Raw genomic sequence first — 23025 nt, forward strand, 5'->3', positions numbered from 1 at the left:
GGGCTGATTCGTGAAGGTCCTTCCCTGTACAAAACTAGTTTGTAAAGACTGGGAGAGGTGGCTGTTTTTTCACATGTGTAGATACCAATACAAAAATTGAAAGAAATAGACAAAACACGACTCAACCAAAGAAACAAATATCCAGAAACCAATCCCAAAGAATCACAGGTATATGATTTACCTGATACAGAATTCAAAGTAAACTGTCATAAAGATGCTCAACAAGCTCAGGAAAACAATCCATGAATAAAACGAGTATTTTAACAAAGAGATAGAAAATATAAAAAAGAAACAAATTTTGGAGCTGAAGAATATGATAGCAGAACAGAAAACCTCACTAGAGATGTTCAACAACAGACTTGATCAAACAGAAGAAAGAATCAGTGACCTCAAAAGCAGGTAATTGGAAATTATCCAGTCAGAGGACAAAAAAAAAAAAAAAAGAATGAAGGAAGCCTAAGGGACTTATGGGACTCCATCAGGTGAACAAGTACATGCATATGGGAGTCTCAGAAGAAGAAGAGAAAGAAAAGGGCAGAAAGCTTATTTAAAGAAATAGTGACAGAAACTTACCAAATCTGGGAAGGAAAATGGGCATCCAGATTCAAGAAACTGAACAGATTCTATAAAAGATGAACCAAAGAAGTCCACACTGAGTCACATTGTAATCAGACTGTCAAGAGTCAAAGATAGAACTGTGAAAGCAACAAGAGAAATCCACTCATCTCATACAAAGTCTCCCCCATAAGACTGCCAGTGGATTTCTCAGCAGAACGCTTGCAGGCCATAAGGGAGTGGGATGATATATTCAAAGTGCTGGAAAAGAGAAAAAAAAGAAACCCCAGCTAACCAGGAATACTATATCTGGCAAAACTGTCCTTAACAAAATCAAGGATAGATAAAGACTCCCAGATAAACAAAAGCTGAGGGAGTTCATCACCACTAGACTTGCCTTATAGGAAATGCTGAAGGGAGTCCTTTGAGGTGGAATGAAAGGATGCTAAACAGCAACACAAAAACGTTTGGAAGTCTAAAGCTCGCTGGTAATCATATGGACAAATGCAGAATACTGTAATGCTGCAGTGGAGGTGTGTAAATCACTGAATTCTGGTATAGAAGTTAAAGAAAGTATAAAAAAGAACTATACCTATAAAATATATTAACAGATGCACAATATAAAAATATGTAACTCATGACATCAATAATATAAAATGTGTATGGGTGGAGAGGTAAAAGTGTAGAGTTTCTGTATGTGATTGAAGTAAGTTGTTATCAACTTAAAATAAATTTTTATCACTATGTTTTATGTAAGCCCCATGGTAACCACAAGAAAATACTTATAGAAGATACACAAAAGAAAATGAAAAGGAATCAAAGCATGTTCCTACCAAAGAAAAAAATCAAATGAAACACAAAGGCAGACAGCAAGAAAGGAAAAGAGGGACAAAAGAGCTACAAGACAGGCAGAAAACAATGAACAAAATGACAGTAGTGAGAGCTTCCATATCAATAATTATTTTAAATGTAAATGGATTAAACTCCCTAATCAAAAGACTTCAAATGGCTGAATGGATTAAAAAAAACCAAGATCCAACTCTATGCAGGCTGTAAGAGACTCACTTTAGACTTAAGGACAAATAGAATCTGAAAGTGAAAGGATAGAAAAAGATATTCCATGCAAATGACAACCAAAAGAGAGCAAGATGGCTAGAAGAAACAGAGGACTTGAACAATGGTATAGACCAAGTAGACCTAACAGACATTTGTCGAATGTTCCACCCAACAGTAGCAGAATACACATTCTTCTCAAGGACACACAACATTCTCCAGGATAGATCGCATGTTATGTCACAGAATAAGTCTCAACAAATTTAAGAAGATTGAAATTATACCAGGTATGCTCTCTGATCACAATGGAATGAAACTATAAATCAGCAGAAGGAAAATAGGAAAGTTCACAAACATATGGAAATGAAACAATGCACTCTTGAACAACCAGTGGGTCATAGAAGAAATCAAAAGGAAAATTAGAAAATATCTTGAGACAAATGAAAACGAAAACACAACATACCAAAACTTATGGGATGCAGCAAAAGCAGTATTAAGAGGGAAGTTTATAGTGATAAACACCTACATTTAAAAAGAAGATTCTAAATAAACAACCTGACTTTACACCTCAATGACCAAAAAAAGAACAAAATAAGCCCATAGTTAGCAGAAGGAAGGACATAATAGTGATTAGGGGAAATAAATGAAATACAGAATAGAAAAGCAGTTGAAAAATCAATGAGACTAAGAGTTGGTGTTAACATCAATTTTTTGTTAAATAGCACCATCTTTTTGTTAAAGGTCAACAAAATTGACAAAGCTTTAGCTAGACTAAGAAAAAAAGGGAGAAGACTGAGATAAATAAAATCAGCTATGAAGGAGGAGACATTGCAACTGATGCCACAAAAATAAAAAGGATTATAAGAGACTACTATAAGCAATTATACACCAGGAAACTGGATAATCTGGAAAAAAATGATAAATGGCTAGAAATATACAACCTGCCAAGACTGAATAACGAAAAATAGAAAATGTGAACAGACCTGTAACTAGTGAAGAGGTGGACTTTGTGATCAAAAACCTCCCAACAGGGCTTCCTTGGTGGCGCAGTGGTTGAGAGTCTTCCTGCCGATGCAGGGGACACGGGTTCGAGCCCTGGTCTGGGAAGATCCCACATGCCATGGAGCAGCTAGGCCTGTGAGCCACAATTATTGAGCTTGCGCGTCTGGAGCCTGTGCTCCGCAACAAGAGAGGCCGCGATAGTGAGAGGCCCGCGCACCGCGATGAAGAGTGGCCCCTGCTTGCTGCAACTGGAGAAAGCCCTTGCACAGGAACTAAGACCCAACACAGCCATAAATAAATAAATAAATAAATAAAATTAAAAAAAAAAAACAAAAAACCTCCCAACATAGAAAAGCCCAGGACCAGATGGTTTCATTGGTGAATTCTACCAAATTTTTAAAGAAGGATTAATTCAGTTTCTTTTCAAACTCTTCCAAAAGAAATTGAAGAAGAGGGAACACTTCCAAACTCTTTTATGAGGCCAGCATTACCTTGATACCAAAGCCAGAAAAAGACACTACAAGAAAAGAAAATTGGAGACCAGTATCCCTGATGAGTATAGATGCAAAAATCCGCAACAAAATACTACAAACTGAATTCAACAGCATATTAAAAGGATCATACACCATGACCAAATGGGATTTATCACTAGGTGCCATGATGGTTCAACATCTGAAAATCAACCCATGTGATACACTGCATTAACAGAATGAAGAATAAAAATCACATAATCATCTCAATAGATGCAGAAAAAACATTTGACAAAATTCAACACCCTTTTGTGATTAAAAACATTCAACAAGCTAGGATAGCTTGTTGAATATGAAAAGCCCACAGCTACCCTCATACTCTATAGATCCTTTCTTGCCTTTAAGGATTGGGTAAAAGACCTAGGTGTCCCTGTGTCTTCCAAAGTCCCTTTGTAGGTAAATATGGTTGTGTAAGAGAGATGCTCTTTTTTCAGGATGGACCCCTCCAGCGTGAAGTTCGATTCCATCCTGTCTCTGTTGCCAGCTGTGTTATCTGCTGCTGCAACTAACTTAGTTAGTTGTCCTCCCTTGCAACTAACTTAGCCATCTTCATTTCTTCTCTCCCTCGGAGCCCACGTAAATCATACCTGCTAAATATTTTTATGATGCTGCTACATGACAACCCTTTCCAAAAAACCCGGTGGCTTAAAACAATAACCATTCATTTTTCTCACGGTCTGCAGGTCAGCCAGGTGGTTTGATTGGGTCAAACCCAGCTGCTCTTGGCTGGGCTCACTCATGAATCTGTGCTTGGCGAGCCTGGATGATCTAGGGTGGCCTCAGTTGAGATGACCCACCCTGACTCCATGTGGTCGCTCATCTTCCAGCATCTAGCCTAGGCTTCTGCTCATGGCAGAAGGCCAAGGAAGAAAGCAGAGGCCGCGTCGCCTTTGGGGTCTAGACTCAGTACATGCATGCTGTCACTTCCACTGCATGTCCCAAGGCCAGCCCTGATTCAAGAGCCGGAGAAATAGACTCTACCTCTTAATGAAGAGGAGCCGCCGGGTCCCACTGAAAATGCTGTAGGTGCAGGGACAGGTAGAGAATCTGAGCTGTTTCTGTGTTCAGTCCACTGTGTAGATTGGGAGTCAGCAAACGTTTTCTGTAAATGGGCAAATAGTAAACATTTGAGCCTTTTGGGGCGCTTTGGCCTGTGTCGTAACTACTCAACTGTGCCGTTGCGATGTGAAAGCAGCCGTAGACAATACGTAGATGAGCGGGCATGCCTGTGTTCCGCTAGAACTTATTTACAAAGCCAGGCAGCAGGCCGGATTTGGCCCACAAGCTGCAGTTTGCTGTGCTCTGACCTCGACGATCCAGACCAAGTAGGAATCTCAGATGCAGGGTCTAGGATGCTGTCCTTCCTGAAGTCATAAGCAGAGGTGTCATCTGCCAGCAGAAGTGCTCTTATTGGAGGGAAGAAATAAAACCAGGTGAGAGGAGCAGGGGCTCCCCTCTAAGGTGCAGATGACTACAGTTGACCCTTGAACAACGTGGGAGTTAGCAACACTGACCCCCAGCGCAGTCGAAAATCCACATCCTGCTCTCACTGCCTCAAAAACAAAGGAATTGATAAATGACTCACCCAAGGGCAGGAAGCTGAAACAGTCCGGATAGAATCAGGACTCAAACCCTAGCTCTTGTGATTCCACATATTGGGCTCTCTAATCGAACACAAACTTTTCCCCTCCTGTAGGTAAAGATCAGTAAAACAAAAATACAGGTATGATATTTATTGAAAAAAATCCACGTATAAGTGGACCCACCCAGTTCAAACCTGTGTTGTTCAAGGGTCAGCAGTATTTGCGTCCCTTTGGGTGCCACATTGGACTTAACACAGGTTAAGTTTATTTCTCATCAGGTCCTTGGAGTTCATTCCTTTTTGTTCCTGTGTTTGGCTGGATTCTCATTTCTTACCCATCTATATCTCCCAATGGATCCCAGATAGAATTCTTTCCATTTTTCTTTTCTTTTCTTAAATTTTTTGGCCATGCCACACAGCTTGCGGGATCCTACCTCCTTGACCAGGGTTCGAACCCCTGCCCTCAGCAGTGAAAGTGCAGAGTCCTAACCACTGGACCACCAGGGAATTCCCTCTTTCCATTATTTCTGACCTGGTTGCCCTCTTTCTGTCTTTCTTAATCCGAGCTTCAGAAGCGAAGTCACCACCTCCTTCTGGGCCCCCAAGGAAAGCCTCCAATTAGATCTACGGATTAGATCATGTTTGTTTTCCTTTACCAATTATGCGTCTGATTGTCAGGACCATGACATGCTCCATCAAAGTTTAAAGGTACATTTGTTCTCCAGAGTGACTTTTTGTTTCAATCATTATTGCCTGGAGTTGTTGCTTGACTAGAGATTTGGTTAAATTTCAGGTAACATGAACTTCTTTTTAATAGAATGTCCAAGTCTCTGCAATTCTTCGATCTGCTGGCTTGGATTTTCTTTTTTTTTTTTTTTTAATTTTATTTATTTATTTATGGCTGTGTTGGGTCTTCGTTTCTGTGCGAGGGCTTTCTCCAGTTGCGGCAAGCGGGGGCCCACTCTTCATCGCGGTGCGCGGGCCTCTCACTGTCGCGGCCTCTCTTGTTGCGGAGCACAGGCTCCAGACGCGCAGGCTCAGTAATTGTGGCTCACGGGCTTAGTTGCTCCGCGGCATGTGGGATCTTCCCAGACCAGGGCTCGAACCCGTGTCCCCTGCATTGGCAGGCAGATTCTCAACCACTGCGCCACCAGGGAAGCCCTGGCTTGGATTTTCTTACGCGGGCTACCCATTGTGGGTCAGCAGCCTGCCATCTTCTTTTTCCCATCAGAGATTTTCTTTACCGCATGTAATACAAGGCTGTTACCATCTTGTTTTTCTAGAAATGAAAATGAAATCTTTGCTTTCTAATTTTATTCCTTCCCTTTTATTATTGGTTGCTACTGACTTCTGCAATATGATTCTTCCCTGGGCATTCATCAGTGGGTATAGTTTTCAGCTTGGCATGGCTCAGACTTCAAACTTTTAAAGTTTTAAAGTAGCAAAGTTGCACAGACGGTCAATAAATCAATAACTATCGCCATTTTATTGCTTGTAAGGTGATTACTCCCCTCTGCCTGTAGCGACTTTTCAATTTGATCAGAATGCAGTTTTGTCAGGTCGTGGTTGAGTCCTCCAGATATAAAAATACATAAAGCCATTGAGAGAAGCCTATGCTCAAATATTTTAATAACTACCCTTCACTTCTTTAACCATCTTATTCTGGCACTTTTGTGGTTCCTGTCCTATAATTCAAATTTCCATGCTCTTTGCCAAAGAAATTTTGATTTAGTGCTTATTCCAACCTCTTGTCTTTGTAAGAGTGTATTATTTTTCTTGCTAACTGGTGGTGAGCATTGATCCTGCTGCAAAGCATTTTCTCCGTGTCAAATTATTTCCTGTGTGATCTGTAAATCAGGTTCTGATGGTGGTGCAACATGGAAGATGTCTTGGTTTATTTGAGATTGTTTTCCAGACAAGGGGAGGCAGAATAATGTGAGTGGAATTGTTATCTTAGGCAGGAAAGGAAGAAATCCTCCACTTTGCTACTGCCCTGGCAGCAGGCACCCTTTTGACTGTATTTTAAGGAAGATGAGAAGTGAGGGCCCGCACTCAGGGCTGCTTGCCCAGGGCAGTGTGCTGCCAGCCTGGCATGGCTCTTGGTTTGTCTTAGTCTGTTCGGGCTGCTATAACAAAATACCACAGACTGGTTGGCTTATAAACAACAGACATTTATTCCTCACAGCTCTGAAGGCTGGCAGTCTGAGATCAGGGTGCCAGAGTGGTCAGGTGATGGTTCTTTTTCCAGTCACAGATTTCCTGTTGTGTCCTTACATGGTGGAAGGGGCAAGGGAGCTCCCTGGGGCCTCTTTTATAAGGGCACTAGTCCCATTCTTGAAGGTACTGCCCTTATGACCCAATCACCTCCCAAAGACCCCACCTTCTAATACCATCCTTTGGGGGTTAGGATTTCAATGTATGAATTTGGGTGGGGGGACACACACGTTCAGACCATAGCATGGCTCACGTGGCAGGTTGTCCTGCCTCCTTGTTATCCCCATGGCATCCCTCCCGCCCCCGGTGCAGAGGACCACTTCCTCTGTGGATCACCTTGCCTCCCACCAGTGAGTTGTCTTAGCATTTTCACTCTGCTGTTGCTGTACATCTTGAATATCCACAGTGACAACCACAGAGGTTGTCTGTCTCAGTGGTCCGCTTTATCTCCCAGGAGAACCGGTTACTGGTTTGACTACAGTGATTTGGTTTTGAGTGGTATGCCTCAACCCTATTTCCCTCAGGCCTCTCATGTTGATGCCCTGCTTTTGCAGAACGTGAGGTTTTCCAGAAATGGATATAGTTGACCCTCATTATGAGCGGTTCCGTGTTTGTGAATTTGCCTGCTCACTAAAATGTATTTGTAACATCCAGAGCAATACATGGGGCACTTGCCCGGTCATTCGCACAGTGCGCGTGCAGAGCCTCAAAAAGTCTGAGTTGCCAGAAATGCACGATCCTAGCTGAGGTTGGAGAAATCGGTGCTCTGCTGTCTTGTTTCAGTTCCCAGACCAGAAACAAGTGTTCTTTTCACAGTCTCTTTAGTGCCATATTTTTCGCATTTTTGTGCTTTTTTTATTGGTAATTTTGCTGTTTCCAGTGGCCTTGAAATGCAGGGCAGGAGTGCCTGTAGTGTTTCTAAGCACGGGAAGGCTGTGCTGGGCCTTATGGAGAAAATACGTGTGTTAGACAAGCTTCCTGCAGCGTGAGCGATGGTGCTGTTGGCTGTGAGTTCAGTGTGGATGAACGAACGACATATATTTGATAAGGTGTCTTTAAACAGAAACACACAAAACAAGGTTGTATATTGATCGGTTGATGAAAATGTGACCGGAGGCTCGAAGGAACCTAACCCTGTACTTCCCTTGGGGACGGTGATTTAGTACTCACTAATTCGGTGGCCATGGTGACTTTATAGCACATAACTACCACAAATAATAAGAAAGTAACATTTGTCAGAAACAGACTCACAGACTTAGAGAATGAACTTATGGTTACTGAGGGGAAGGGTGGAGGAAAGGGATAGTTAGGGAGTTGGGGATTGACATGTATACCCTGCTATATTTAAAATAGGTAACCAACAAGGACCTACTGTAGAGCACAGGGAACTCTGCTCAATATCCTGTAACAACCTAAATGGGAAAAGAATTGGAAAAAGATACATGCATATGTATAACTGAATCATTTTACTGTACACCTGAAACTATCACAACATTGTTAATCAACTATACTCCAATATAAAATAAAAAGTTAAAAAAGAGAAATTAACGTTTGTGTCTCCCCAAAATTTATATGTCGACACCTAATCCCCAATGTGATGGTAGGAGGATCCCCAATGTGATGGTATTGGGAGGAGGGGCCTTTGGGAGGTGATGAGGTCATGAAAGCTGAGCCCCCATGGATGGGATTAGTGCCCTTGTGAAAGAGACCCCAGAGAGCTCCACCAGATGAGGACACAGTGAGTAGATGGCCATCTGTGGACCAGGAAGTGGGCTCTCACCACACACTGAATCTCTGAGTGCCTTGATCTTGGACTTCGCAGCCTCCGGAACTGTGAGAAATAAATATGTGTTGTTGATAAGCCACCCAATCTGTGGTATTTTTGTTTTAGCAGCCTGTGCTCACTAAGACAGATTATATGTATCTTTCATCACAGCAGAGGTGCCTATGCTGAAATGTCTTTCCTGTACAAGAAAAGAACGCACGTGGATTGTTCTGCCAGGTCTGTGCAGATGTTCTGCTTACGTTTTTAACGGCAGGTTTTCTCTCCCAGGTGTAAGTAGCATGGTCAATGCAGGAGCGATGAGTGGCTCTGGAAACCTGATGGATTTCCTTGACGAGCCATTCCCTGATGTGGGGACGTATGAGGACTTCCACACCATCGACTGGCTGAGGGAGAAGTCACGGGACACCGACAGACACAGAAAGGTACATGCTGTTCATAAGGACACTTTGAGGGGAATCCCTTTGGAGGGCTGGGCCATGCTTTCATCGGACAGTCACTGAGCTAGAGCTTGGGTTCATGTGTCATGTGCTGAGCTAGGTTCTAGAGAAGAGAAGGGCTGGTGGGAGAGGCAGAGATGTGGACAGGTAATTATAATACCAGGTGCTTTGGGTGGAAGGTTGTGTCCTACAGAGGTGTGGTGTGGAGGGCAAGGAGGGGGCTCTGGAACCAGACAGATCGGGTACATCCTGACTTTGACACCTTTAGGCTGGCTGACTTTTGGGGTGCCATTTCTGGACCCCACCTTCTCATCTGTAAGGATGGAGTTAATTATACCAGAAGATTAAATGGGGCTGTGTGTGTATGAAAGCACGTATTACAGTGCCTGGCCTCTAGTAGGCAATCAATATATATTTTTATGGGCTGCAGTAAAGTTATGTATCAAGTGCTGTGGGATCATTTAGGAGGGATGGTTAGGGAGGGAGTTTTTAGAGAGGGTGGGATTTCAGTGGGGTCTTGAAGGATGACTAAGAATTTGCCAGGCAGAGGAAGGGGAAAGGATTCTCATCAGGAGTGGCTCTTTTTTAGGTCACAGAGGCGTGAAAGACCGTGGCACATTTAGGCAGTTCAAGGAGCTCTAAGGTTTGGTGGCAGATTCATGGAAGGGGAGGACTAGAGATGAGTCCGGCCACGTGGGCGATGGGGCCGCATTGGGAACGACTGAGTAGACCATGAAGAGGAGTTTAGATTTCCTTTTTTTTTTTTTAAGATTTATTTTATTATTTATTAATTTATTTATTTAATTTATTTATTTTTGGCTGCGGCGGGTCTTAGCTGCAGTACACGGGATCTTTGTTGAGGCATGTGGGATCTTTTCGTTGTGGCGTGTGGGCTTCTCTCTAGTTGTGGTGGGCGGGTTTTCTCTCTCTACTTGTGGCGCACAGGCTCCAGGGCGCGTGGGCTCTGTCGTTTATGGCACATGGGCTCTCTAGTTGAGGCGCGCGAGCTCAGTAGTTGTGGTGCGTGGGCTTAGTTGCCCCACGGCATGTGGGATCTTAGTTTCCTGACCAGGGATCGAACCCACGTCCCCTGCATTGTAAGGTGGACTCTCCAACACTGGACCACCAGGGAAGTCCCTGGATTTCCTATTTCCTTATTTCCTTATTTACTTGTTTGTTTGTTTGTTCATTTTTGGCTGTGTTGGGTCTTCATTGCTGCGCGTGGGCTTTCTCTAGTTGCGGCGAGCGGGGGCTACTCTTTGTTGTGGTGCGCTGGCTTCTCATTGCGGTGGCTTCTCTTGTTGCAGAGCACGGGCTCTAGGCGCGCAGACTCAGTAGTTGTGGCTCATGGGCTCTAGAGCGCAGGCTCAGTAGTTGTGGCTCACGGGCTTAGTTGCTCTGCGGCATGTGGGATCTTCCTGGACCGGGGCTTGAACCCGTGTCCCCTGCAATGGCAGGTGGATTCTCAACCAATGCACCACCGGGAAAGCCCTGGATTTCCCTTTCATGGCCACAGGATACAAGAGAGATGCACTGCCAGGGGAGAAACAGGAAGCTTGGAAATGAGCTCAGGAGAAAGAGGAAGAAGATCTGTCAGAGGGCAGTGAAGTGCCGACGGAGAGAGGCTTGGGGTCCAGATCCTTCACAGGAGCCGTTGCCAGGATGGAGGCGGGTAGTGGGGCCAGGATGACGCCCTGGCTGTGGTCAGAAGAGGGTGATGCCTTGGATGACGAGAGGGGAGAAAAGGGACGCGGCAGATTTCAGGGGGAAGCCACTGAGTTCGGTTTCAGGCGCTGTGAGTCTGAGCCGTTTGTCCAGCCTGTGGCTGGAGGTGGTCGGCAGGCGAGAGAACCCTGTGCAGTTCAAGGGCAGGGTCAGGGCTGTTGGTGGAGCACGGGGGGTCCTTGGCATGCGAGTGGGCGCTGAAGCTTTAGAAGCGGCCCAGGTGGCCTGGGTCTGGAGAGAGAGGGGTCAGGAGCAGTTGGGCCCCGGAGCAGTGCCAAGATTTAGCGGGTTCCGGGGGGCGGGCTGGGGGTCAGTGACCGATGCTTAGAAGAAGCAGGTAGAGGTGAAGGAGGGCAGCCAGCAGAGTGGCCACAAGTGAAAGGGGGAGAGAGTGGCGAGGACGGGGCCCCCTCCGCGGAGGGGTCAAGTCGGAGACAAAGCAGCCGCGAGGGGGCTGCCGGCGACCGAGGGAGAGCAGCTTCCGAGGGTGCGCTGAGGGGGCAGTGCCGTCGAGAGTGTGACCGTGTCGCATCATTTCACGCAGGTTGACAGGGAAGGAGGCAGAGAGATGTGTAGGGAGCGAGGTAGCGTCGAGAAGCTGACGCAGCCGCTTGGCTCCGACCTGGAGGAACGGGGGAGCTGGGGCGCCCTTCCGTCCGGAGCAGGGGTCGTGGACTGTGGCCCTCGGGCAAATCCAGCGCAGCGCGTGTCCGGCTCTGCGCCGGTTCCTTGGCTCGCAGCCCCGCCCGCGCATGCGCATGCTCTATATGGCTCCTTTTGTGCTACAGCAGCAGAGTTCGGTGGTTGCCACGGAGACCATCTGACCTGCCCAACCGAAAATAGTTACTTTCTGTCTCTTTACAGGAAATGTTTGCCAACCCTTGCTCTAAAGGGTCATGAGGGGAATGATGATCTCAGGAATGTAGGATTCTGTTAACACAGGGAGGCAAAGGGGTCCTCTTACAACGTGTTTAGATGTAACCATCTGCCTGGAAAGCGTGATCCAGGCTGGCTCATTCAGCCTTCTTGCTGTTAATCAAAACTACAACGAGCGGGCTTCCCTGGTGGCGCAGTGGTTGAGAATCTGCCTGCTAATGCAGGGGACACGGGTTCGAGCCCTGGTCTGGGAAGATCCCACATGCCACGGAGCAGCTGGGCCCGTGAGCCACAATTGCTGAGCCTGCGCGTCTGGAGCCTGTGCCCCGCGACGGGAGGGGCCGCGATAGAGAAAGGCCCGCGCACCGCGATGAAGAGCGGTCCCCGCACCGCGATGAAGAGTGGCCCCCGCTTGCCGCAACTGGAGAAAGCCCTCGCACGAACCGAAGACCCAACACAGCCAAAAATAAATAAATAAATAAATAAGAAAATCCTTTAAAAAAAAAAAAACTACAACGAGGTATCACCGCACACCGGTCAGAATGGCTATCATCAAAAAATGTACAAACAACAGTGCTGGAGAGGGTGTGGAGAAAAGGGAACCCTCCTACACTGTTGGTGGGAATGTAAATTGATACAGCCACCATGGAGAACAGTATGGAGGTTCCTTAAAAAACGGAAAGTAGAGTTATCATGTGATCCAGCAACCCCACTCCTGGGCACGTATCCAGAGAAAACTCTAACTCGAAAAGATACATGCACCCCAATGTTCATTGCAGCACTATTTACAATTAGCAGTAATCACGCCTCGGATAAACCTCATTGGCTGTGATACTGCCACTGCACAAAGCTAACAGCACTATTCACAATAGCCAAGACATGGAAGCAACCTAAATGTCCACTGACAGAGGAATGGATAAAGAGGGGTGGTACATATATACAATGGAATATTACTCAGCCATAAAAAAGAATGAAATAATGCCATTTGCAGCAACATGGATGGACCTAGAGATTATCATACTGAGTGAAGTTAAGTCAGAGAAAGACAAATATCATATAATATTGCTTATACGTGGAATCTAAAAAAATGGTACAAGTGAACTTATTTACAAAACAGAAATAGACTCACAGACATAGAAAACCAACTTATGGTTACCAAAGGGGAAAGGGGGTGGGGGAGGGATAAATTAGGAGTTCGGGATTAACAGATACACACTACTATATATAAAATAGATAAACAAAAAGGTCCTACTGTATAGCATAGGGAACTATATTTAATATTTTGTAATAACCTGTAATGGAAAAGAATCTGAAAAAGAATATATATATAGGTATAACTGAATCACTTTGCTGTACACCTGAAATTAACATTGTAAATCAATTATACTTCCATTAAAAAAGAAAGTTCTTGGGACTTCCCTGGTGGCGCAGTGGTTAAGAATCCACCTGCCAATGCAGGGGACACGGGTTTGAGCCCTGGCCTGGGAAGATCCCACATGCCACGGAGCAAGTAAACCCGTGTTCCACAGCTACTGAGCCTGCGCTCTAGAGCCCGCAAGCCACAACTACTGAGCCCACGTGCGTCAACTACTGAAGCCCACGTGCCTAGAGCCTGTGCTCCGCAACAAGAGAAGCCACTGCAATGAGAAGCCCGTGCACCACAACAAAGAGTAGCCCCTGCTTGCCACAACTAGAGAAAGCCCGTGCACAGCAACGAAGACCCAACGCAGCCATAAAGGAAGGAAGGAAGGAAAGGAGGGAGGGAGGGAGGAAGGAAGGAAGGAAAGAAGGAAGGAAGGAAGAAAGAAAGAAAGAAAGAAAGAAAGTTCGTTCTTGTTGTTAACATGTAGCCTGGAAAATGAAAGAAGGAATTAAAGTCTTTGTCGAAGAGGGTCTTTTGTGAACAGAATTTACGATTTAAGCTAAAATAGTGATTTGTATTCAAAACGGTGACACCGAAGTGATGTCTTCCTTCAGAATGGCTTTGAAATAATCAAAGATCAAATCACACTTAGTGAGGTTTTTTTAATTAAGTGAATTTTTTTGGATTCTTTGGAGACTATTATGGCATCTTTATAGCTCTGTGAACTAGAAAGCCCATTTAACCATTGTGCTAGGTAACTGAAAGAATCACGTAAGTGGCAGTCTAGTTGCTTCATTATATTCGTTTTCTCAATCACCGTGTGGCCTGAGGAAACAGTTTCAGAGAAGGAAGCATGAATTGGAAGGTGTATCCACGCCAACTCCGATGTCTTTCTGTTTCTAGATAACAAGCAAGAGCAAGGAGTCCATATGGGAGTTCATCAAGAGCTTGCTGGACGCCTGGTCGGGATGGGCGGTAATGCTGCTCATCGGCCTGCTGGCGGGTACGTGGGGCGTTTCTCTTGTCCTTCATGCGGGGGGGGGGTTGTTCCTTCAAATACCTAAGAGCACAATACACGACGATGCACTTAACATAAATCTATCATCAGTAAAGCAAGAAGGCCCCAAGGCACGGACGGGCCCAGGTGCGGTCATTGGAGAGCGGTACCGAGAGAGCGGGTTGGCCCTTTCCACACTGTACAGAGGTTTACTGCCATGCTGGATTTTATTGAAAACACACATTTCACATTCTATAGTACTTGGCCCTGTAGAAGGCGAGAAAGGACGGGAACATGTTGATCTCTAAAAACAAAACATCCTATGAGACTGGCCTTTACTAACACCGGCAGGCCCTGAGATGAATTGTAAACATCGAGAGATGCTCACAGTAACGCGAGACACCACAGGGTCTGAGGTAGGCCCGGGGGAGGTACCTCCGGCCCATGGGTTGTTCTGGCCCTCAGGGACTCCGTGTCCTTCATTTGTATAATCCCAACACCGTGTTTGTGAGCAGTAGCTGTTTCCAGAGTGAACGAATGAGTATCTGGAGGGGACACCTCCCCTTTTAATAGCAAATGCACCAGCCCTCCGTGGAAATTGTTTCCTGAAACTTACTTCCTTTTAGGAGGCTGTGAAGGTTAATGTCTAAGAAGAAAAAAATTTGATCATGCTAAAGAGATTCCCTTAAGAAAACCCCCCTGCCTGTAGTAACACGCTAGTTGTGGTGATAGGACTGATTAGAGAATGGCTGTGCGATACAGGTTGAATATAGTACATACTTGCAGAGCACCTGTGGGGCATAGAGTAAGATTTTGTGATTAGAGGACTTGGATTTCTGGCCGCCCTGTCACTCATTACATCTACAATGGTAGGAGGGGCTTGGTTGCCAGGGAGGGACTCCCTACCTGGCATGTCCTGAAGGGCCCAGGAGAGTGCTGAAGGGGCAGTCCTCTCCTTCCGGTCACCGCAGCTGCCCGCCCATCCCCCCCGCCCTGTCCTTCCCCTCCCAGCGGCGCGCCCGGTGTATATTGGCAGCAATGCTGGGAGGGAATTTGAGTTCATGGACATACGGCGTTTTGCCACCCATTCGTTTGGCTCTATGAAGACCTTTAAAGGTAGGTGGGGGGGGGGGGCGGGGAGGGTAGTTTGCTGCGAATTTTGATGTGTTTCTTTAGAAAAGATTTATAAAACTGTACCCTGTGTTATTCTTGGCTTCTGGGAAGGAGGGATGAATACGGGAAATGAAGGAATCAGAGTAGATGTCTTGGCATCCTGCTGGAGTCACACAGCGTAGATTTATCAACTGATCTCAGAGCCCTGTCGGGCTGTCTTTAACAAGTCAGATACCGACCATTGGCCTTCACTGTTAATCCGATTTCCATCAGTTCTTTCAGGAAGAATCACCTGGGGAATTAAAAAAAAAAATGCTGCTGCCCACGCTTCAATTAAATAGTACCCCTGGAGATGACACCCTAGCATTGAGTAAAGCCCCCTTTCCCCTGTGATTCTAATGTGCAGCCAGGGGTGAGGACCACTGGAGAAGGGCGATCCCATGGTCTCATCAGCAGGTGAATATAGGAGGGAGGCAAGAAAGGGGTGATCTTGGCAGTGAAGGTGGCTAAAGTGTTCTTTTGATCTGGATGAAGGAAAAGCCAGAAAACTGCCCCATTCACCTTCCCGTTCCCCAGTGGCGAGCCCCAGGGGTCCCACTGTCTGGCCTGTCACCTCCTTAGTGGCAGCCCAGACATTATATTCTGACGCCCAAGACCGAGAGGCCCAAAAGCTGCGGCTCCTCTGCAGGGCATTAACCAGGAGCCACCACTGGGTGTCGCTGTTGCTCCACACAAGGCAGTTTTTGTTCAGATGTCATCTGCTTGAGGTGTTCTCTGACCACCTTTTCTAGAAGTACGTCTCTCCCTCTCTGAGCCTCGTCGCCCGCGCCCACTATATGTATGTATGTGTGTATGTATGTAACAGCTTTATTGAGATATAACTCACATACCAAACAGTCCACCTAGTTAAAGTGTACAACTTGGTGGTTTTTAGTGTATTCACAGAGTTTTGCAACCATCACCAAGGTCAATTTTAGAACATTTTCATCAGCTCCCAAAGAACCTCCCTACCCTTTAGCTATCAGCCCCAGTGCCCCTAGCCTCCTCTCAGTCCTGGGCAACCGCTAATCTACTTTCTGCCTCTGTAGATTTGCCTATTCTGGACATTTCATAAAATGGAATCATACAACATATGGTCCTTTGTGACTGGCTTCTTTTACAGCATAACGTTTCCGTGGTTCATCCATGCTGTCGCGTGTGTCAGTACTTCATTCCTTTTTGTTGCCATTGTAGGTGGACCACATTTTGTTTCTCCGTTCAGCAATTGATGGGCATATGGGTTGTTTCCACTGTTTGGCTTTTGTGAATATGCTGTTGTGAACATTTGCGTACATGTCTTGTGTTGGGTATATGTTTTCATTTCTCGCGGGCAGATGCCTAGGAATGGAAGTGTTTGGTCAGGTGGTGACTCCTTGCTTAACTTTTTGAGGACCTGTCCGACTGTTCTCCTGCACCACTGTATGAAATGGCTGCCATTGGAACGTGCTGTATTCTCCTCTCTAGCACCTACCACCTTCTGTTGGAGCCCCTCATTTACTTACTTATTCAGACTAGTGTCTTCTCGCCCAAGGTGAGATTCCATGAAGGCAGGGACCTGAGTTTGCTGTGTTCACTGCTGTACCCCAGGGTGTGGAACAGTACGTGGCACGTAGTAAGTAGGTGCTCAGTAAATAGCCCTTGAGTGAATGGATGGACCTGAGTTTTATGATTTTCATTCTTTTGTTGCTCTCATTCATTCAACATGGATATATAGTTCCAGCTATGTACCTGACATGAATACAACAATGGCCCTTGCCCACTTAAAGGGGACACAGGGTCTAGACACCTGGTTTGATCCCCACCGTGGCACACAAACCAGACAAGAGACTCCCCCCACCCTTATAGACTAGTTGGAGTGTGTGTGTGTGTGTGTGTGTGCGTGTGTGGGGGTGTGTGTGTGTGTATACACATATATATAAATATTGATCATATCAGGATGTGATAGGTATGGTGATGGGGGAATGCCTGGGAAGTATACTTAGCCCAGACTTAGGAAATCAGGGAAGCCTTCCTGAAGGAGGTGATATAAATGCCAGCATCTGGAAGATAACTAGGAGCTTGCCAGGTTGGGAGAGGACAGTGCTATCTGAGGCGGTGCAGAGAGGAGGGCCTGGTGTGTCAAGGAACACTGTGTGGGCAGGGTGTGGGATTCGTGATGGAGAGAGAGGAGCCTGGAGAGAAATGTGGGAACGGCGGTCAGAGCCTGCGCGCTGCTGAGGATTCGGGTGTTCTGGCTAGAACAGTGGGCGACTGCTGATGGAACCAGGAGAGTGGCAAGGCCAGGTCGCCTGAGGCTGGCGTATGGCTGCCTTTGGTGTTGATGCCGGTGGGGAATTGATGCTGTAATGAGGATTCAGTAAAAGTGCGAAAAGTTTGGTAGCCCAAAAGTATTCCCTGCCTTCGTAAAAGACTGGAATGGGTTATTCTAGAAGGAGACCTAAAATGGCCTTCTCTGACTCACTGCATACTCGATTTTATCCCACTTCTATCGGCCTTTAAAGTAGTTATTTACTTATGTAGCTCCTCTGTCCTTTATCCACATTTTTTAAAAAATCCAGAATGTTCTAACAAGTGAGATTTTTCAAGCTGGATTCCATTTGGTGGCAAAACTTTATTTCAATGACGAGGCTGTTATAAATTGTTTTGTCTCCGTTCTGTCTGAGTTGTCAGGTTTCCTGGAGGATATTCATGTGTGTGATCCCAGCATCCTGCCCCAGAAGCCGCTGAGGGGGTTACATGATGTATAGGGTGTAGGTACCCTGTTTCTAAGATTCGGAAGGGCTGGGTTCTGAAAGCCGCTCGGCCCCAGGGGCTTGCGGTGGGCTCAGCGCTGCGGGTCTCTCCCTCCCTCCCGATCGAAGCCCCCCGAGGACAGCGTATCGTTGGCCTTTGTGTCTCACTGGGCTGGGCACCACCTTTGCCACACCTGGTGCCCTGCCACTCGCTCAGGTGACCTCAAGACTGAAGAAAGAGGCTTCCTGGGTGCGTGGCAGCCCAGGGCACTGGCATCTCCGCCTGGCCCTCCGGGCGCACGTGCTGCCCTGGCCCACGCCGGCCGTCCCTCTGAGTGGCTCTCGCTGCTTCTTCCAGGCACCCTGGCCGGGGTCATCGATCTTGCCGTCGACTGGATGACAGACCTGAAGGAGGGCATCTGCCTGTCGGCCTTCTGGTACAGCCACGAGCAGTGCTGCTGGACTTCCAATGAGACCACGTTTGAGGACAGGGACAAGTGTCCCCTGTGGCAGAAGTGGTCAGAGCTGCTGGTGAAACAGTCGGAGGTGGGTGCAAGGGCGGGTCCTGGCTGGGAGCCCCGTGGCTGGTGCGGGGGGACGTCCGAGCTCTCACCTTGCAGCGTCTGTCCTGACCGTCGTCGTGGCTACTATGAGTGCCACTTGCCGCTTGGCTTTTTCTAGCTCTAGGGTTCAAACTTCACTTGGAAAATCCTTTCCCACTATTTCATGTGCACAATGTATGTATTTTCTTTAAAGCCTTTTGTTTGGCTTTATTTTTCTTACTGAGAGTGATCTCTTGATCATGCTGAAGAAATAGGGTTGATTTTTATCCCTTCTGATTGAGAAGAAAAGATGTTACTATTTTTTAATAACAGCTTTAGTGAGACATAATCCATATTCCATGGGGTGTACCCATTAACGGGTACAATACGATGGCTCTTAGGATATTCACAGAGTTGTGCCACTATCGCCCCGATCTAATTTTAGAACTTTTTTTTTAACATTTTTTTTTTATTCAAACAGAAAGTCACAAAAATTATAATCAACCTCATCAGTTCACTCAGTCCCATGTAATTAATTTTTTTTATCTTGATCTTTTGTTAGCACTTTTATGAGTTCATCAGTTTTCCATTAGAGTTCTGAAAATGCTTATTCATTCAGTTCAGCAGTACAGTTACCAGAAACCTGTACTTGTCAGAGTCTTTTCCATGAATTCCTTGAAGATGAAACCCTTTTATAGGAACATTTTTGCAAAAGCGTCAGAGTAAACCCAGAACTGTCTGTAAATAACAAAAGACTTAAAAATGACCTCGGTTAAAGATTTGATGAAAGTTCATAATAATGCAATTGACAAGGAAATTTAGTTATTTCTGAGATATACATTTTAAAGTAATAACTAGAATTATGACTTACAACATTATACCAGAACATATAAGATTTTTAGGAATTTCATGTAATGTCTGAAACATTTATATTAACATATTTCCATACAAGTAACCCAAAGAAAGTTTAGTATTAGTTGTTTTTTTTTTTTATACAGCAGGTTCTTATTAGTCATCAATTTTATACACATCAGTGTATACATGTCAATCCCAATCGCCCAAGTCAGCACACCACCATCCCCACCCCACCGCGGTTTTCCCCCCGGTGTCCATACATTTGTTCTCTACATCTGTGTCTCAACTTCTGCCCTGCAAACCGGTTCATCTGTACCATTTTTCTAGGTTCCACATACATGCATTAATATACGATATTTGTTTTTCTCTTTCTGACTTACTTCACTCTGTATGACAGTCTCTAGATCCATCCACATCTCAACAAATGACTCAATTTCATTCCTCTTTTGGCTGAGTAATATTCCATTGTACATATGAACCACAACTTCTTTATCCATTCGTCTGTCGATGAACATTTAGGTTGCTTCCATGACCTGCTGTAAATAGTGCTGCAATGAACATTGGGGTGCATGTGTCTTTTTGAATCATGGTTTTCTCTGGGTATACGCCCAGTAGTGGGATTGCTGGATCATATGGTAATTCTATTTTTAGTTTTTTAAGGAACCTCCATACTGTTCTCCATAGTGGCTGTATCAATTTACATTCCCACCAACAGTGCAAGAGGGTTCCCTTTTCTCCACACCCTCTCCAGCATTTGTTGTTTGTAGATTTTCTGATGATGCCCATTCTAACTGGTGTGAGGTGATACCTCACTGTAGTTTTAATTTGCATTTCTCTAATAATTAGTCACGTTGAGCAGCTTTTCATGTGCTTCTTGGCCATCTGTATGTCTTCTTTGAAGAAATGTCTATTTAGGTCTTCTGCCAATTTTTGGATTGGGTTGCTTGTTTCTTTAATATTGAGCTGCATGAGCTGTTTATATATTTTAGAGATTAATCCTTTGTCCGTTGATTCGTTTGCAAATATTTTCTCCCATTCTGAGGGCTGTCTTTTCGTCTTGTTTATAGTTTCCTTTGCTGTGCAAAAGCTTTGAAGTTTCATTAGGTCTCACTTGTTTATTTTTGTTTTTATTTCCATTACTCTAGGAGGTGGATCAAAAAAGATCTTGCTGTGATTTATGTCAAAGAGTGTTCTTCCTGTTTTCCTCTAAGAGTTTTATAGTGTCCGGTCTTACATTTAGTTCTCGAATCCATTTTGAGTTTATTGTTGTGTATGGTGTTCGGGAGTGTTCTAATTTCATTCTTTTACATGTAGCTGTCCAGTTTTCCCAGCACCACTTATTGAAGAGACTGTCTTTTCTCCATTGTATATCTTTGCCTCCTTTGTCATAGATTAGTTGACCATAGGTGCGTGGGTTAATCTCTGGGCTTTCTATCTTGTTCCATTGATCTATGTTTCTGTTTTTGTGCCAGTACCATATTGTCTTGATTATTGTAGCTTTGTAGTATAGTCTGAAGTCAGGGAGCCTGATTCCTCCAGCTCCATTTTTTTCCCTCAAGACTGCTTTGGCTATTCGGGGTCTTTTGTGTCTCCATACAAATTTTAAGATGATTTGTTCTAGCTCCATAAAAAATGCCATTGGTAATTTGATAGGGATTGCATTGAATCTGTAGATTGCTTTGGGTAGTATAGTCATTTTCACAATATTGATTCTTCCAATCCAAGAACTGGTATCTCTCTCCATCTGTTGGTATCATCTTTACTTTCTTTCATCAGTGTCTTATAGTTTTCTGCATACAGGTCTTTTGTCTCCCTAGGTAGGTTTATTCCTAGGTCTTTTATTCTTTTTGTTGCAGTGGTAAATGGGAGTGTTTCCTTAATTTCTCTTTCAGATTTTTCATCATTAGTGTATAGGAATGCAGGAGATTTCTGTGCATTGATTTTGTATCCTGCAACTTTACCAAATTTATTGATTAGCTCTAGTAGTTTTCTGGTGGCATTTTTAGGATTCTCTATGTATAGTGTCATGTCATCTGCAAACAGTGACAGTTTTACTTCTTCGTTTCCAATTTGTATTCCTTTTATTTCTTTTTCTTCTCTGATTGCCGTGGCTAGGCCTTCCAAAACTATGTTGAATAATAGTGGTGAGAGTGGACATCCTTGTCTCGTTCCTGATCTTAGAGGAAATGCTTTCAGTTTTTCACCATTGAGAATGATGTTTGCTGTGGGTTTGTTGTATATGGCCTTTATTATGTTGAGGTAGGTTCCCTCTATGCCCACTTTCTGGAGAGTTTTTATCATAAATGGGTGTTGAATTTTGTCAAAAGCTTTTTCTGCATCTATTGAGATGATCATATGGTTTTTATTCTTCACTTTGTTAATATGGTGTATCACATTGATTGATTTGCATTTATTGAAGAATCCTTGCATCCCTGGGATAAATCCCACTTGATCATGGTGTATGATCCTTTTAATGTGTTGTTGGATTCTGTTTGCTAGTATTTTGTTGAGGATTTTTGCATCTATATTCATCAGTGATATTGGTCTGTACTTTTCTTTTTTTGTAGTATCTTTGTCTGGTTTTGGTATCAGCGTGATGGTGGCTTCATAGAAAGAGTTTGGGAGTGTTCCTTCTTCTGCAATTTTTTGGAAGAGTTTGAGAAGGATGGGTGTTAGCTCTTCTCTAAATATTTGATAGATTTCACCTGTGAAGCCATCTGGTCCTGGACTTTTGTTTGTTGGAAGATTTTTAATCACAGTTTCAATTTCATTACTTGTGATTGGTCTGTTCATATTTTCTGTTTCTTCCTGGTTCAGTCTTGGAAGGTTATACCTTTCTAAGAATTTGTCCATTTCTTCCAGGTTGTCCGTTTTATTGGCATAGAGTTGCTTGTAGTAGTCTCTTAGGATGCTTTGTATTTCTGCGGTGTCTGTTGTAACTTCTCCTTTTTCATTTCTAATTTTATTGATTTGAGCCCTCTCCCTCTTTTTCTTGATGAGTCTGGCTAATGGTTTATCAATTTTGTTTATCTTCTCAAAGAACCAGCTTTTAGTTTTATTGATCTTTGCTATTGTTTTCTTTGTTTCTATTTCATTTATTTCTGCTCTGATCTTTATGATTTCTTTCCTTCTGCTAACTTTGGGTTTTGTTTGTTCTTCTTTCTCTAGTTCCTGTAGGTGTAAGGTTAGATTGTTTACTTGAGATTTTTCTTGTTTCTTTAGGTAGGCTTGTATAGCTATAAACTTCCCTCTTAGAACTGCTTTTGCTGCATCCCATAGGTTTTGGGTCGTCGTGTTTTCGTTGTCATTTGTCTCTAGGTATTTTTTTATTTCCTCTTTGATTTCTTCAGTGATCTCTTGGTTATTTAGTAACGTATTGTTTAGCCTCCATGTGTTTGTGTTTTTTACGTTTTTTTCCCTGTAATTCATTTCTAATCTCATAGCCTTGTGGTCAGAAAAGATGCTTGATATGATTTCAATTTTCTTAAATTTACTGAGGCTTGATTTGTGACCCAGGATGTGATCTATCCTGGAGAATGTTCCATGCACACTTGAGAAGAAAGTGTAATCTGCTGTTTTTGGATGGAATGTCCTATAAATATCAATTAAATCTATCTGGTCTAT

At 44.4% G+C, this 23025-nt stretch overlaps 1 protein-coding gene and 1 pseudogene across 4 annotated transcripts in view; one reads left to right on the plus strand and one right to left on the minus strand.

Moving 5' to 3' along the window:
* Positions 1–23025, plus strand: part of CLCN4 (chloride voltage-gated channel 4) — an 88929-nt gene that overhangs the window by 32373 nt on the left and 33531 nt on the right. For all 4 annotated transcript variants that reach the window (XM_057538531.1, XM_057538527.1, XM_057538528.1 and 1 more), the window contains 3 exons: positions 8990–9144; positions 14027–14126; positions 18363–18550. In XM_057538531.1, coding sequence (XP_057394514.1) covers positions 9001–9144; positions 14027–14126; positions 18363–18550 — 432 coding nt within the window. In that variant the 5' untranslated portion in view covers positions 8990–9000. The remainder of the gene's footprint in view (positions 1–8989; positions 9145–14026; positions 14127–18362; positions 18551–23025) is intronic.
* On the minus strand, positions 12490–12612 carry LOC130706553 (U4 spliceosomal RNA; annotated as a pseudogene).

Source organism: Balaenoptera acutorostrata, chromosome X, assembly GCF_949987535.1.
Source record: "Balaenoptera acutorostrata chromosome X, mBalAcu1.1, whole genome shotgun sequence".
Taxonomy (NCBI): domain Eukaryota; kingdom Metazoa; phylum Chordata; class Mammalia; order Artiodactyla; family Balaenopteridae; genus Balaenoptera; species Balaenoptera acutorostrata.